The 15,578-nt window shown below is 36.9% G+C and overlaps 1 protein-coding gene across 1 annotated transcript; it reads right to left on the bottom strand.

The window, feature by feature from the left end:
• Positions 1 to 473: 473 nt before the first annotated feature.
• GlnRS (Glutaminyl-tRNA synthetase) lies at positions 474 to 14,343 on the bottom strand. Its single transcript, XM_074108855.1, has 12 exons — positions 14,106 to 14,343; positions 13,634 to 14,032; positions 13,188 to 13,302; positions 10,981 to 11,349; positions 10,290 to 10,477; positions 9,103 to 9,329; positions 8,593 to 8,729; positions 7,021 to 7,192; positions 3,739 to 3,976; positions 2,424 to 2,569; positions 1,161 to 1,350; positions 474 to 587 (listed from the first exon to the last, which is right to left on the bottom strand). Exons 1-12 carry the CDS (start codon positions 14,220 to 14,222, stop codon positions 540 to 542), a joined length of 2,346 nt encoding a protein of 781 aa, XP_073964956.1. The 5' UTR covers positions 14,223 to 14,343; the 3' UTR covers positions 474 to 539.
• Between the last annotated feature and the right edge of the window lie 1,235 nt (positions 14,344 to 15,578).

The raw sequence follows: 15,578 nt of genomic DNA on the forward strand, positions 1-15,578 counted from the left end.
TACCAGCAGGGTGTATTAGCTTTCTCTTTGAGCCGTGATTGATAACGAAACAAAATATAAAGCTGTGTTGAAATGAAAATTTGGCGCGAATTGAAAATTAATACGCCATGTCATTTTATTACCTTCGGGATTCGCAATTCGAAAAAGGAATAAAATTTGCATAGACAAATAACTTTAAAATGGTGGTCATATTTTTTTACGTTACACCATATTGATAATAACTTCTTTTCTTGATTTTTGTTTACGTATTTTGAGGCGCAGAAAAATATAAAACTATATGCAATTCATTGTAGGTAATAAAAAGCTTGAAACAAAAAGAACGCAACACGTATTATTAAATTTCCCGCTTCATACATAATTTGCCAATTAAGATCCTTATTTGCAGTTAAGCACAAGCGGCAATAAGGCATGCCACAGGTTGCGGAAGGACCTTGGTGAGGGAAGTGCTACAAGTGAAATGAAAAACACGTGGGAATAAATAAAACCTGTTTACTGTGTAAAACGTAATAAATATACAAAGACAGTTTTTGAATTTTCTTCTATTTGCCTGTATCTTCTTTAAGGGAAACCGTCCTGTTGAAAACCATCTGAAATAGAACAAAGTTGACGTATAAATGTGATCTTTACAAATATTAACATAATTATTTTCATCGGACAAAAGATGCGAAAATATAATAGAAAGCTTGTCAAACCTTAAAGCAATTCCATGTGATCGATGATCATTCATTTTAGGGGTCCATAATCAGATTCAACTTGTTATATGCACGCTTTGTCAAAATTATACCGATACATATTTTAAATCTTTTAAGTCATTGTAAATTAAAACTAGTTATTACCCACGACTCTATCTGCGTAGAATTATCTTATCAATATCCCACTATGCATTAAACTGTGATAAAAAGCATCCTAGCATGCATCACGTATATGTACCTATGTGCAGAATTTCATCCAAATCCATTTAGCCGTTTACGCGTGACTAACAATCAAATAAACAAGCTTCCAAACTTTCATATTTATATATAATATTTATCTATTTTTTTTATTTATTTATCTATTTTTATATTTTTATATAATAATACTTCCGCCAAATCGAACTAGCTGCGAGCATTATATTTCCTCTGCTAAGAATAGCCCAACTGTAGGCAAATACGAAAACTTACGTTGGCCTCGTTCGTGTCAGGGTCGACGGAGAAAAATCCGATTCTCTCGAACTGGAACTTGTCGTACACTTTGGCACCCTTGATGGAGGCGTCTGCGTATGCTTTTACCACTTTGAGAGTGTCCGTGCGACAATCCGACAAGAAACCTCCGGGGACCTCGTTAGGGTCCTCTGGATTCTTGTGTTTAAACCTAAGTGGTGAGAAAAATAAATATTAATCGTATAAAATATTTGAAGTTTGACTTTTTCACTTAATCTCATAATAAATTATGTATGTTTGTAAACTCTTTATTGTACAAAAGAAAATAAACCAAATACAATTGTCAAACTTTGAGGCACATGTACAAAGGCGCACTTATCCCTTTATGCGATCTCTACCAGTAAATTTTTGTGTGGATGAGAGGAGCAATCAGTTAGGGACCGACAAAGAGTGAGTTTAAGAGTAAAAAATAGTGGAAGCTATAATACAGAGCTTTAAATAATACAACACAAACTCATAACAAATAATTATCATCATCATATCATAGATCATATATCTCTCAAAAGAAGAGGCCTAGGACTGTAGTCGCACACCATTAAACAGCTTTGCAGGTGTGTATAGTTTTGCTCGCAATATTTTCCTTCGCCGAAAAGTTCATGATAAACTTCAAATGTAATTGTACATCGATAGGTTCAAAAAAATTAGAGGTTCCAACCCGGGTTCCAACCTACGAGCCTCTGCTCGAGAGGTCGAACGTAGGTTAAACGACCACTAGGCTATAAGAGCGTTTTCATCCACGTAAGTAACAATAACGTTTTTTTTAAATCGGTTGAAAATAAAATGGTAATAGCAATTCAGAAAGGCTATTTTACTTACTTGGCGACTTGTTAATTGTTGCTTCATGAATTTGGGCTCTTTGCTAGTTATTTAATGAAAGGGCAAAATTATGCAAATTTAAAAATTCACTTTGCATGCCGTTTTCTAACTATTATAATAGGCATTAAGTTTTCACAGTCTTTTTTTAATTCAGCGCTCGAACGAACTGTATAAGCTAAAGCTTTATTATATGCTCCCACTTAATTATTCTATTACAAGATTTTATTTAACTTCCAATGTTTGCACCCCAGTAAATAAATAAGGTTCCAGTGATCGGATAATCTTGGAATTTGGTTTGCGGACTGGATGAGAACGCACGTACAGTCACCAAAAAATACAGCGAGCAAAAAAGCATCTGTTTTATTGATGTACAATTTGAATTTTGTGGATTAGTTACTTTGTACTTACAGTGGTTCATACAGTCTGACCTCTACAGTAACGGGCTCAGACACCCAGTGAATGAAAGCCTTTGGTTTCTCGGCTGACTCAGCCGGCTCCGCTGTACATTCTATCTCCACCACATTGCCGGCACTGTCGTGGATTACTTTGGATATCTAAAAGAAGAAAAAAACTCATATAATTCATGATTCATTTATTGCAACGATAAATGTTCATTGAGTTAAACAAATCCTGTACTTAGGTTAATTTAACCCACATTAAGACAGCTGATTAATTACTAACAGAATGCAAGTGGAAAAACATAGAAAATCGAAAATTTCAAAAAAAAAGAATAATTGCATAATTAATATTAGGTAGGTATTTTAATGTTTGAAATAAAATAAAAACATAATTAACTTCGCTTTCAGCTTTGTACGAGACTCTACCCACTTCGTATAGGTAATGTGGGGATGTTTTTTTTTATTCCAGTTAATCTCACATTATGGGTTGACGATCAAAGATATTGCGGGTGTGTGCAAACTATTTTTCGATTTAGGGAGCTGTTTGCAAAATATTAAGCTTTAAAATTCAATTTTTGTTACATTCAATTGTAAATATTAAACTTGTCCGTTTTGTAGTGTTTGGCAAGAGCTGACATGGCACCCTTTAATCGTTAGTAAAAAGCTAAGAAAGTTAAGTGGGCGATACGACTGAATATCTCGTTGGTTCTAATTGATTATGTGTCTGCACTGCGGGTAACCAGAGGACATGCGGGAATGATAAATGTGTGTCTATATTTAACGATAACTTATTTAGGAATGTTTTTCAGGAAAATAGGCGAATATTGATCATTCCCCTCCCCCTTATCATTAAAACTGCTAGGCCTAAAATAAAAATAAAATACAGAAAACATTTCTATACCTATACATTACATGAAAACCTATAAGAAACCAAACCTAAACCTATAACATAGGAAATTTTCGAAATGTTTAGGAACGCACGGAAGCCTCTCCACACTTGTTTAATTCTCACTTGTCCGTTTTTTTCGAATATTTGATTAAAAATTATGATAGAGCACAGATCAATACCCTCTAGCAAACTTTTACGCACTCATAGGTGATTTTCCACTGGCGAGGCGAGACCAGAATTGTAATTTCTATGCATTTTCGCGCGCCGTCGCCATTCAAATTTCAACTCTCGTCTCGTCTCGCCTCGCCGGTGGGAAATCACCTTTACTACCTTATTAAAAAGGGTAATCCGAAAAAAATCTAAAGTATTCAAACTAGATTAATGTGACTGTATTAACCCTGTATTTTACTTGTAAAATCGCATTACTATTACCAACCTTAATTACGTATCCAGCATGCCTCAGGCCAACGGTTTGAGTGGGCGTCAGCCGTCGGTAGCCTTTCTCGGGCTGATCCTTGAAATCAGTGGACTCGATGTAGATCACCCTGTTAAGGGTCACTTGGTGGGAACCCTTCTCGGGTTCGTTCGGGAAGTTGGGAACGGTCACTTGAAGAGGCTTGTCGCTCGGGAAATTGGTTATGGTAATCTTTAGTGGCTCTAAGACTACCATTACTCTAGGACAAAATAAAAATAGATTATAATTTATTATGGACGGTTTTTTTAACACGCTTATAGTAGCTTTAAAAAGGCTCGTGCCACGAAATCGATATTTTTTCCGAGTGAAGTGTACGAACATTATTTAAAGGCTCATTTTTGTTGACATATTAATTTGAAATATAATCATCATGCCAGCCTATATACGTCCCACTGCAGGGCACAGGCCTCCTCTCAGAATGAGAGGGTTTGGGCAGTAGTTCCCACGCGGGCCCAGTGCGGATTGGGAACTTCACACACACCATTGAATTGCTTCGCAGGTTTGTGCAGGTTTCCTCACGATGTTTTCCTTCACCGTAAAGTTCGTGGTAAATTTCAAATGTAATTCCGCACATGAATTTCGAAAAACTCAGAAGTGCGAGCCGGGATTTGAACCCACGATCCTCTGCTGGAGAGGCCATAGGTCAAACCACTCGGCCACCACGGCTTGAAATACAATAATACAATACAATACTCTTGTAAAAGTCAAATAAATTATTTTTATTTAGTCATTCATCAATGTTACTATATATCTATGTATGTAACGGATTCTTTGAAACGAAACTTGGCAACTATGCATAGTTTTGATGATAATATGGCACCATCGAGCTAATCTGATAATGGAGTCAGAAGCTAGGCATTGAAACTCCAAGACAGAACAACGTAACCTATACTCGAGTCCAAAATTAGGGGAACTAGATTGACAACTGAAAATGTTACCAGACAAATACCAGACAGATAGCAAAAAAATAGGCATAGGAATATGTCGATACAAATTTGTCGATATAATTATAACCGTAAATATGTTTGTCACTTTTGGACTTTATTTTCATAGCTTTAGGCATGAAAACGACAAAAAGGATACCAACGAATAATAAGGTTGGTCGCGCCGTAATGCCATGTGCAAGGAGGTGGATAAGCCTAGGCAACGCTGGCCGGAAACCTCTGATGCCACGCGGTATTCATTCATTGTCATCTGTCTGTTATACATACAAAAAAAATCATCCCGCTTGACACGCAACTAAATCATAATAAATAAGTTAAATCCTCGCAAGTGCGTGATAATGGACAACGACGTGCACTGCCTTCATCAAGATCATCATCGCAAACCCGTGGCCAGTCAGAAGGTCGGCGGCGAACTTGGGTGAGTCCACCTTCCTTCCCTATCTCGGCACGGGCCGCACCAAACGTAAAGTCGAATGACATACCTATATGAAATGTCAATAAAATATAACCTAACCAACAAAAAGTTGGAAAACCCCGACATTCTCACTTCAAAGTTCAATATCTCAAAAATGGCTGAACCGATTTTGATAAAACATGTCTAAGAACCATCGCTAGAAAACCTGCTTTCAAATAAAAAAAACCGCATTCAAATCGGTTCACCCGTTTAAGAGCTACGGTGCCACAGACAGATACACACACACAGACACACATAGCGGTCAAACTTATAACACCCCTCTTTTTGCGTCGGGGGTTAAAAATGGCGGATAGCGTCCTTCCCGATGTTCAACCTTTTTTTCGAATTCTTTTAAATAAGATTTCTTTTATTATTATTTCGTATTGAGTTTTTTTCTAACATCGATATTATGTTTTTTTATATCGATATTACAGCACTGTTTGTGTGTAATGAACTGTCAAGTTGGTTCGCCTAATTCTGGACTTGAGTATAGCCACGTTTGGGTTTGATAGAATAATCTTAGGATGTACCCAGGGTCTGATGATCTGCAGTCAGGCAAGCATACCATTAAAGAGTCTTTTTAGTTTTTAAACCATTTATCATATATCCGCGAAGTAGTACCATCTCAATTACAACAACTGTCAAATCGATTGATTTCAATCATTCCAGATCATTCGGTCAATTATAGTACCATCTCAATGATACTACCAAATTTCATCAAAATCTGTTTAGCCGTTCTTGAGTTAGGTATAAATAGTGTAACTAACCCGACTTTGTTTTATTTATAGAGATTATCTTAGTAAACTATTGAACTTATTTTTTATTTATTTATTTCATTACGTAAATAAAATCCTACATTAAAAGTTTAGTTAAGAGTTAACACGACATTCATTGTCTGTTAGGCAGTGTGAAGTTCGCCGGGACAGCTAGTTATTTAATATAATGTACAGAAAAATTGGCTTCGTGTTTATATTGAATTACTGAGGGCCTTTTATAACGAACCTCGAGCTTACGTATTGTGAAAATGTGTTAATGTGGTCCCTCTCGCACGGCTAATGCTGTGTACGTGGACGATATAATATTACTGATTGCGGTAGGCACATACGTACAAAAATTGATGAAGAATACTAACCTAAAAAAATTCAAACCAACAGCCACTTCTGAATTTTTACTGTTTAGCTACTATTGGAATTCTAAGATATAATCATTGTAGCAGAGGCAGACCCAAAAGGTATGGCAGGGGCGACCTGAGCGCTTTTCATTTCAGCTCGATTGGCAGGTGCATGCCCAAGATAGGGAAGAGTGGCGGAGGAAAGAGGAGAGTAATTTATAAGTAAGTAAAAAAAAAGTAATTTTGTTTGTGCCTCTGTTCAGCAACTTATATGCAGTCTAGTAACTTTTACAATCATATTTAGTCTAGCTAGACTGTAGCGAATTTCGTTGCTAACTGCACAGTTGCAGTCCCAAGTACCACAGTAACCAGTATACGTACCCGGGCGCGCTAAGGTTGAGCGCGTGTCTGGTGGCGGCGTCCGACACAGTTGGGCCGAAGATTATGAACGGGTGGGTTACGTAGAAGCTATAGACATAGGCCTACTACCAGCATGTGGAGTTCCAGCTCCAAGTACTACTGTCACCCGTATAGTATACATACCTAGGCGCGCTAAGGTTAAACACGTCTCTGGGCTCTCTGGCGCCGGGGTTCAGCATACTTGGGCCAAATATTCTGAGCACACCAGCCTACATAAGTGCTACGTAGAAGCTATAGCCACCGTGCTATAGGAATACTGGCAGCGTGTACAGTTGCAGTTCCAAGTACCACTGTCACCCGTATAATATACGTACCTGGGCGCGCTAAGGTTGAGCGCGTCTCTGGTGGCAGCGTCCAGCATGGTGGGGTCGACGGCGCCGAGCGCGCCCGTGACGCCCAGCGCCGCGCAGAAGCTGTTGATGGCGGCGGCCGGCACGCCGCGCCGTCGGAGTGCCGTCAGCGTGTACAGACGGGGATCGTCCCAGTCTACGGCAAATTAACTCAGTCAGCCAGAGGCCAGAGGCCTTATTGTCTAAAGCTACGTATCGACTTCGCGCGGCGTCCGCGCGAGCATTGCGGCAAACCTGTGTTAACATATAATAACTTTACAGTCATAATGACAAGTGACATTAAGGGGATCCCATGCCCCAATGAGCTTCGATCTGAATTCCTTAGTTTTCTAATGTTTGTTGTAGCTTATTATATTAACATTTGCGGGTGGTAGGACCTTGTGCAAGGTCCGCCCGGATTGCTACCACCATCTTGCTCACTAATCCTGCCGTGAAGCAGCAGTGCTTGCACTGTTGTGTTTCGGCGTGGAGAGTAAGACAGCCGGTAAAATTACTGGCACTTGAGGTATCTCATCTTAGACCTCTAGGTTGGCAACGTATCTGCAATCCCCCTGGTGTTGCAGGTGTCTATGGGTGGTGGTGATCTCTTACCATCAGGAGACCTACTTGCTCGTTTTCCATTCATTTGAATAAAAAAATAACTACAATGGCTTTAAGCAATATAGTATCCCATATTCACTTCAAAGTTCATTGTCTTCGAGATATTTGGCATCAAAAATGAACAATTTTAGGCAAAAAACTGGTTTTCTGGCCATAACTTTTGTGTTAATTAGTTTCAAATGAAAACCCTAGACACGTTTTTAGAGACGTCAAAGACGAACCCAAATATGTAGATTTCGTATATGTTAATTCTTTCACGTCAATAGAGATACGAAATAAGTGATTTTTTAGACAATGTTTAAAAAATCATACAAAATTAAGTATTCATTTTTTTCAAAATCCGGTCGACATAATGGAGATAAAAGATTGAAGAAAAGATAGCCGTTTGACTTATAATTCTATCTGTAGTGCAAAAGTAGGAGATACGATTCAAAACTTGTCAAAAATCGATGAAGACCTCGGGTAGCCCCTTAACGTGACACATAAGAGAGACATCAAAAAAATCCACATGTTTAACTTTCTTTTGCTAAATATGTGTGAAGGAAAAGTTATGGAATTTGAAAAAAAAAACGTCATAAATTAAGGACCTTTGCGCTGTTTTTCCATCGATTTAGAATACCCTATCTAAATCTATATTCTAAATCAATAATTTAACTCTTGATTATCTTTTAAACAGTAAGAGTAAGACCACTAAAGAAATTAACTTCATTTGACCTGTAGGTTTTCACCTTAAAGTTAGCAGATATCAAAAATAACACGGTGTATATGGCGCTTCCAACTTGACCAAAATGTATTTTAATTTGGTATTGCAATAACGGCCGCTAATTTGACTGCAATTTAAAAACAAAACTGAAAACTTTATATAAAAAAACTGAGTTAATATTTAGCTGATAAGCTGAATGTAGTTGAAATACTTTGAAAAAAAAAAAGAATTACCATTAACAATTCCTTCGTCAATAAGCTTGGCTATCTTTCTCTTAGAGACAACCGTGTAATTGACGTTGAGACGGCCATATTCCCATTGCACGGGGCAGTAGATACCGAGCGCATTGCACAACCAATAATACGAGGACCTGTGAAAAAGAAAACTGTGAAAGCTGCGGAGTATTGAATTCTAAATAACCTAGCTAGCATATCACAAGTTTCATACATCAGGGGTCTGCTTTGACAAATAATGTTAGTCTTATAGGAAATATACATGGAATGACACAAATTTTCTCTTAAATAACTTAACGTGATACAAAACAGTAAAATAAAACGAGTGACTTAAAAAACACGAAGCGGAAGCGATTTTCCAACCGAAGCAACTGGAGGTCTATGGGTGAGGCCTAGGTCCAACAGAGGACATCCTACGGCCGATATAATGATGATGATGATTGACACATAGGTCATGTTTCATACGACTAACGAGTCGTTGAATAAAATTACTATAGAACTATGCCTTACCGTCGCGACTGGAACTCCTTAGTACAAAGAGAATGGGTGATGTGTTCAATGCTGTCACACAAGCAGTGCGTATAATCATAGGTAGGGTAAATGCACCACTTGCTGCCAGTGCGGTGGTGGGGTTTGAACTTTATTCTGTAAGCCACTGGGTCCTGCTTTCCCTCTTCAAGGGTTATTTTCATCCTGAGCGTAGCTTCTCCCTCATCAATTTTTCCATTTTTCATGTCCTAAAAAATAATAGTACATTGTACAACAAGAGCATAAAACGCATTATTTTACCCGAGATTTTTATACTCGCCTGAACCACGGGCGAAGGTTGATAGTTGAGAGAAAAATGGATTTTAATAAGGGTATGATTTTATTGATCACCTAATAAATGCGTTTTCGACGACCAAATAAATAATATTTGTTCTTAAAGTAGTAGATCTGTCACCTAAATTGAATGATCAAATAATATTAAAACGGTTACCTAAATATTATTTAAAAATTACTCGGAAATAATATTGATCATCAAATAATTATATTGGGTTCCAAAATAATAGATGTATCACTAAAACTGAATCACCAAACAATATAGAAATCGCTTCCTTAAAATTAATTATAATCACTCAAAAATAATTGAATCATCAAATAATTGAACTGAATTTGACTGGATGGCAAACGAGCATGTGGGTCTCCTGATGGTAAGAGATCACTACCGCCCATAAACATCTGCAACACCAGGGGTATTGCAGATGTGTTGCCAACCTAGAGGCCTAAGATGGGATACCTCAAGTGCCAGTAATTTCACCGGCTGTCTTACTCTCGATGCCGAAACACAACAAACAGTGCAAGTAGTCGCAAGCGAGCAAGATGATGGTAGCAATCCGGGTCCATTTTCAATTTTTCAGTTGTCCACTTATTTAAAAAAAATCCTGACGATATTTCAACACAAAAAATAAGTAATATTGTGTTTAAATATATACAAAACCTTGTGGTAAAGACAATAAAAAAAATACAAAATAGTTTATTTTACAGAAAACAGAATTTTACAACAGTAGGACTGACTATCCGTCAGTGACCAAACTAGGCTGAGCCAAAAAAGTCAGATAATCTTTGCTGTTGGATCCAATAGGAAGTTTCGATGTAGTTTGTCTTTATTTTGACAGTGCAATATTATGTATGGATAAAATGAAGTGTTTAAGTACCTCAAACAGCTGAAGGCTCTCTTCAATCGGTCTGTTCCTGTACGGGGACGGTGGAGGGTTGAAGCCTTTGATTTCTTCAGACTTCTGATGGCACACATATGCTAAATCTTTTTTTATCAACTGGACTGCCCACTCATAGAGCTGATCAAAGTTGTCAGAAGAATGAGTGATTCCGTAAGGTTTGTATCCTGAAATTGCACATGCTTTAAGTAAACAGCAGTGTACAAAGTAATGGAAATGCGAGGGTCGTCTCCAGGTAAAAATGGTACAGATGTGTCACTTTTCCTGCTAATAATAAATGTGACAAAGGAGAACCATAATAATTGGTAATATTCATAATATTAATATAATAAATCTTTTATTGATGAGTTTTGACCAAAAGCCTTTATTTTTCCTAGTAGATTACCAGTTATCAAACTTGGTTATCTATGAGGAACAAGGGTTTATTGTCTAACACACTTGGTATCCCAATAGTTTTTATCACTTTCTGCCACACTGTATAAGACGAGGGTAGAAAGAGATGACGAATGCGATCGAGACTGACAGCACAATACAATACAGCCTCAGGCTTGTTTATTATGGATGTATATATAACTGAATTGGATATCTGAACCCCGATTCTGATAATTTCATATCCATCTACAACATCTCTGCTTATGAACCTATATTTCTAAATTCATAGATAACTTACCCAACCATTCCACCATATCTTTAATACCAACAAAGAACTTCTCTTCCTCTTTTTCTGGGTTTGTGTCATCGTATCTCAAGAAACAAATGCCATCATGAGCTGCTGCATACCCAAAGTTAATATTAATAGCCTTAGCATGGCCTATATGAAGAATCCCGTTGGGTTCTGGCGGAAACCTAGTACGGACCTTTCCGCCAGTTATCTTTAGATGTTCCTGCAGCAGCCTCTTAGTATCAGGAGTAACCACATAGCCATCAGACTTGAAGTTTTCGCCAGGCGCATGGAATGGCAGCTTTTTCATTAAGTCATGGATTGAAACTGCACCACCAATGTCTCCTCCAATTTCAGCTTTTTCTGGTTTGGCAGTAGCTGATTAAAAGAAAATAGGTGTAATTTTAACATTCTGTTACACTAAACTAGGCATAGAATTTGTAATTGATTATTGTACCATCAGCCAAATAAGTAGTCTATCAATTTTTGAATAAATTCCTATCAAATGAATATGTCGCTAAAGTCACAGCTAAAGTCGAACTTTCAAGTTGACAGACACGACTATTGGCATTATTGTTTTGTGACATGCAAACTATTATCAACTTTGAGGTCGTAGACCACATATTTGGCTGATGGTACAGTCAAGGGCAAAGATATCGACACATTAAGGACTCCCTCCCTCAGTAAGGACTGGCCGTGTCGATATCTTTGCCCTTGACCCTTTATTGCTAAATACTTAATATACTCATACTTATTGAAAAATAATAGTAGCAATAGTTTGCATATTATAAATTGAGGTCCCCCTATTTCGCCTAATTTTAGGAGACTTGATTATTATACAACATAAAAAGTTTGAAATATGCTGTAGTATGGCAATTGGCCACTTTCAGTGTTTAGCAGTAACACAATAGTTTACTGCTACATAAACGCATATTGCTTGTGTCAGCGACAATCATGATGTATATAATCCAAGGTTTTCTTAATAAAAAGGGTTTCTTGTTCTCTTTACGCACAACTACAGCTATCGTCTTATTGACCACGTACCATCACCGTATATTACAATGCATGAAAAATATATTATTTTAAAATCAAAATATCAATAAATGATGATTACGTATTTGACATTGTTTATTCGAGTACACATTCCCATTGAGATACTGTTCCAATTCTTCAGTACTAAAATTGTGCCTTAGATTAGACCATTGTGTGCATAAGGGGATAACCTAACCAACAAAAAGTTGGAAAACACCCGATTTTATCACTTCAAAGTTCAATATCTGAAAAATGGCTGAACCGATTTTGATAAAACATGTCTAAGAACCATCGCTAGAAAACCTGCTTTTAAATAAAAAAAAACTGCATTCAAATCGGTCCACCCTTTTAAGAGCTATGGTGCCACAGACAGACAGACACCTCTTATTCTTTTGCGTCGGGGGTTAAAACAGACTGATCCAAATTCACTAAGGTAACTACAGTATTTAAAAAAAAATGCTTTTTGCAATGCATCATGAACTACCTTAGGGTTTTGCTTAGTAAACTAAAAGAATTTGTTTGCCCACCCAAACCTTATGAATAGACCCCGTTATCGGAGGTGCAATTTGGTAGCTTGACAGTCTTAGGGATGGGTAAAAAATATTTTTAAATTCAACCAGAGCTCATCTTCAGACCAGCACAACCATACACCATACTACCAGATGTTAGACTAATAAACCACAACAAACTTTTTAATTTGTCACTCTGACTCCCCTACCTATATTTTTTCCCAAACAAAACTACCCACAACATATTAATAAATTTTAATCATCATAATTATAAAACTACCTTGAATTTTAATTTATTTAGGTACTGTAAAGGCGTGTTTTATTAATTCTAACTGTTATCTAAGCCGTAGCAAGGGAGATGATACTAAATTTACCTGCTCATTAATAATAGACCCCATACTGTTGTACCTAATGATCTCCATGTATTCCAAAACATCGAGACAAAACCCTTTGGCGCAATAATGTAACACTTCATATGAATCTGAGTCTAATAAAGAATTAACTCTTTTAGTTCATTTATTTAATTCATAAATAAATCACAAGATTTTTGGTAAAATAAGCAATAACCAATGAAAAGAGACTAAATATGCAAATACATAGGCAAATATGCAACTTCACATTATCTGGCCTCTGGCAATGACATACTAAGCTAGTCTAAATTATTTTTAAAATTACCTTTGCTATTATCCTTTGCTGGTTTCTTACCACCATCAGTAGCTTTGCCCTTCTTTTCAGGCTTGGGAGGTGGGGCCAGATCAGCCTCAGTCTTAGGGCCTAACAAATCCAGAATCTGCAATGTGACAAAAAATTATCAGTGAATTTTTGGCAATATTTTTGGACCTGTATACCTAAAATTACCTCACATATTTGTTAAATATGTTTTGTAATATAAAAAGCATAAATCAGTCAGTCAAATTGGGTCATTTTTACACTACAAGTATAGTGTTGCATCAGAAACTAAAAACAGCTGAATAAATACAATGAATCAATGTAATATTATTGTTCATGCCTAAAGAGTTACATTGTACTATTTGTACAGTATTCTTGAGTTTGACGTAATATGATTCCAATTTACATGCTAATAAATTGACATGCAATAGTGTTTTTTTTTTGGGTCATACCTGCACATCAACTTCATTTTTGATGGCTTTGCCATCAGCCCAAGGCAAGTCACACCTCACAGCCTGCATTACAATACCAGAGTTAAAACGGTATCTCTTGAGTAATAGTTCCTCCTTGTATTTTGCCATATGTTTCTCTACAGCTTGTTCTACTTGCTCCGGTGTCACTACAACTCCCACACCGCAGGCCTTCTCAAAGGCCTCATTGTCTATGTTGGCTTCACTGACATGGCTAAGTAGGTATTCCAGAGCAGCATCCACTCGCAGTGTAGAATCAAGCTTACCATTTTCAATATATTCACACACGAACGGCAGCTGCTTTGCAATTTGTGGCTTTATTTTAGTAGCAAGGTGATAGATCAACATGCCAGCGCCTGCTGGTAAACACGACACGTTGACCTGAGCGAAATCAAATTAATTAGTAACGATTTTTTGATATTATATACACTCGAAAGGGAATTTGATACCTTACCTCGTTAAGACCGGCAAGTAAAAACTTCGAAACATTTGTGTTTTTCAATGTCTCCTTTGCCTTTTGTTCACTTAAACCTAAAAGCTTAAACTTTTCTATAGTTTCTTCTGGCGACATGTTAAAAATAAGCCCACGTAAGCCCACAACTTCAAACGAAAAAGTGAAATGAAATTCGAAGGTATAGTATAATGGATGAAGGTGCGTGTCATCAGACTATATGGCATGGAAATGACAGTGACAGTGACGTCTGAGTGACGTAAAGTGACGGGTCGACGCGGCCAAACAAGGCTATTCGAGGTAATTAAAAAGCATGTTCCAACATATCCACAAAAGTCCCAAAAATGGCCGTTTATACACTAACATTTCGATATGCATTGAAGATTGGTGTAAAAATAAAGGCAAAGCTCATTTTAGCGATTTTATAAGGTCGATTTTGTATATTTAGATTTCCAAGCCATCTATCGACGTTACATCACTTCACAAAGTTCAAGTAAAGTTCAAACGAAACTCACGCAATTTTCCCTAATAGTTCCCCTACTCAACCATAGATGGCGTTAAACATTCAAAATAAACACGTAGTCGAGGAAACTGAATCACGTACGGGTGGAACCTTTCGTAATCAATAACGGTATAATTTATTTGGCAAATGTTTGGGTGGGATGACAACGACATTAGTAGCACAAAATATCAATAAAGATATCATTTAATAATGTTGTAAATCTGTTTAAAAAATATATATATATATTTATCTTATATTTTATATAATATATATAAATTGGATAAAGCTTGTATCTCATCATCTAATTATTTCATGTATTTATTGTTTCTTAACCTAGTGGTATTCATTTCTCAACAGGTAGTTTTGGCTGATTATCAAACAAGTCGTCCATACCCACCGTGTCTCTGTCAACCTCGACACTGGCAGAATCATCAAAAAATTGATGGAGCCACTTGTTTAAATTGAATTGAATAAAGCTATTTTGACTTTGACTTTGACAAGTTCCACTATGGTTCCTACATGATTCATTTTCCTCGACTGTGCTTCGAATGCGCCAAAAATACGCACCACGTTGAAAACTCAAAACAATACCTAATTCATATGTAGCTAATATGCAATCATGTTAATATATATTACTATTAGTACCTATTTAAATTTCAAGTAGATCGATCCATATTTTTACTCATGTCCATATTATAGTATATTTCAATTAATTCCAGATTTGGCCTCACGGACTATACTGCCTATACTGCCACAGAATAGTACCTAATAGTACAAGTATCTGTACCTACTACTGCTGCCTTAAATCGCTATTCTTTGAGGACTACATACCAACGTACCTACTGCAACTGCTATTACTTAAGTATGATTAACTAACTATCTACTTAATAAAACGTTGTGGTCTTACTAACTTCAATACGAGTATTTTAGGGTGTAGGTACAGTCGAGGAAAATAAAACACGTACCAAGGTGGA

The sequence above is a fragment of the Choristoneura fumiferana genome, chromosome 2, assembly GCF_025370935.1.
Source record: "Choristoneura fumiferana chromosome 2, NRCan_CFum_1, whole genome shotgun sequence".
NCBI classification, from domain to species: Eukaryota; Metazoa; Arthropoda; class Insecta; order Lepidoptera; family Tortricidae; genus Choristoneura; species Choristoneura fumiferana.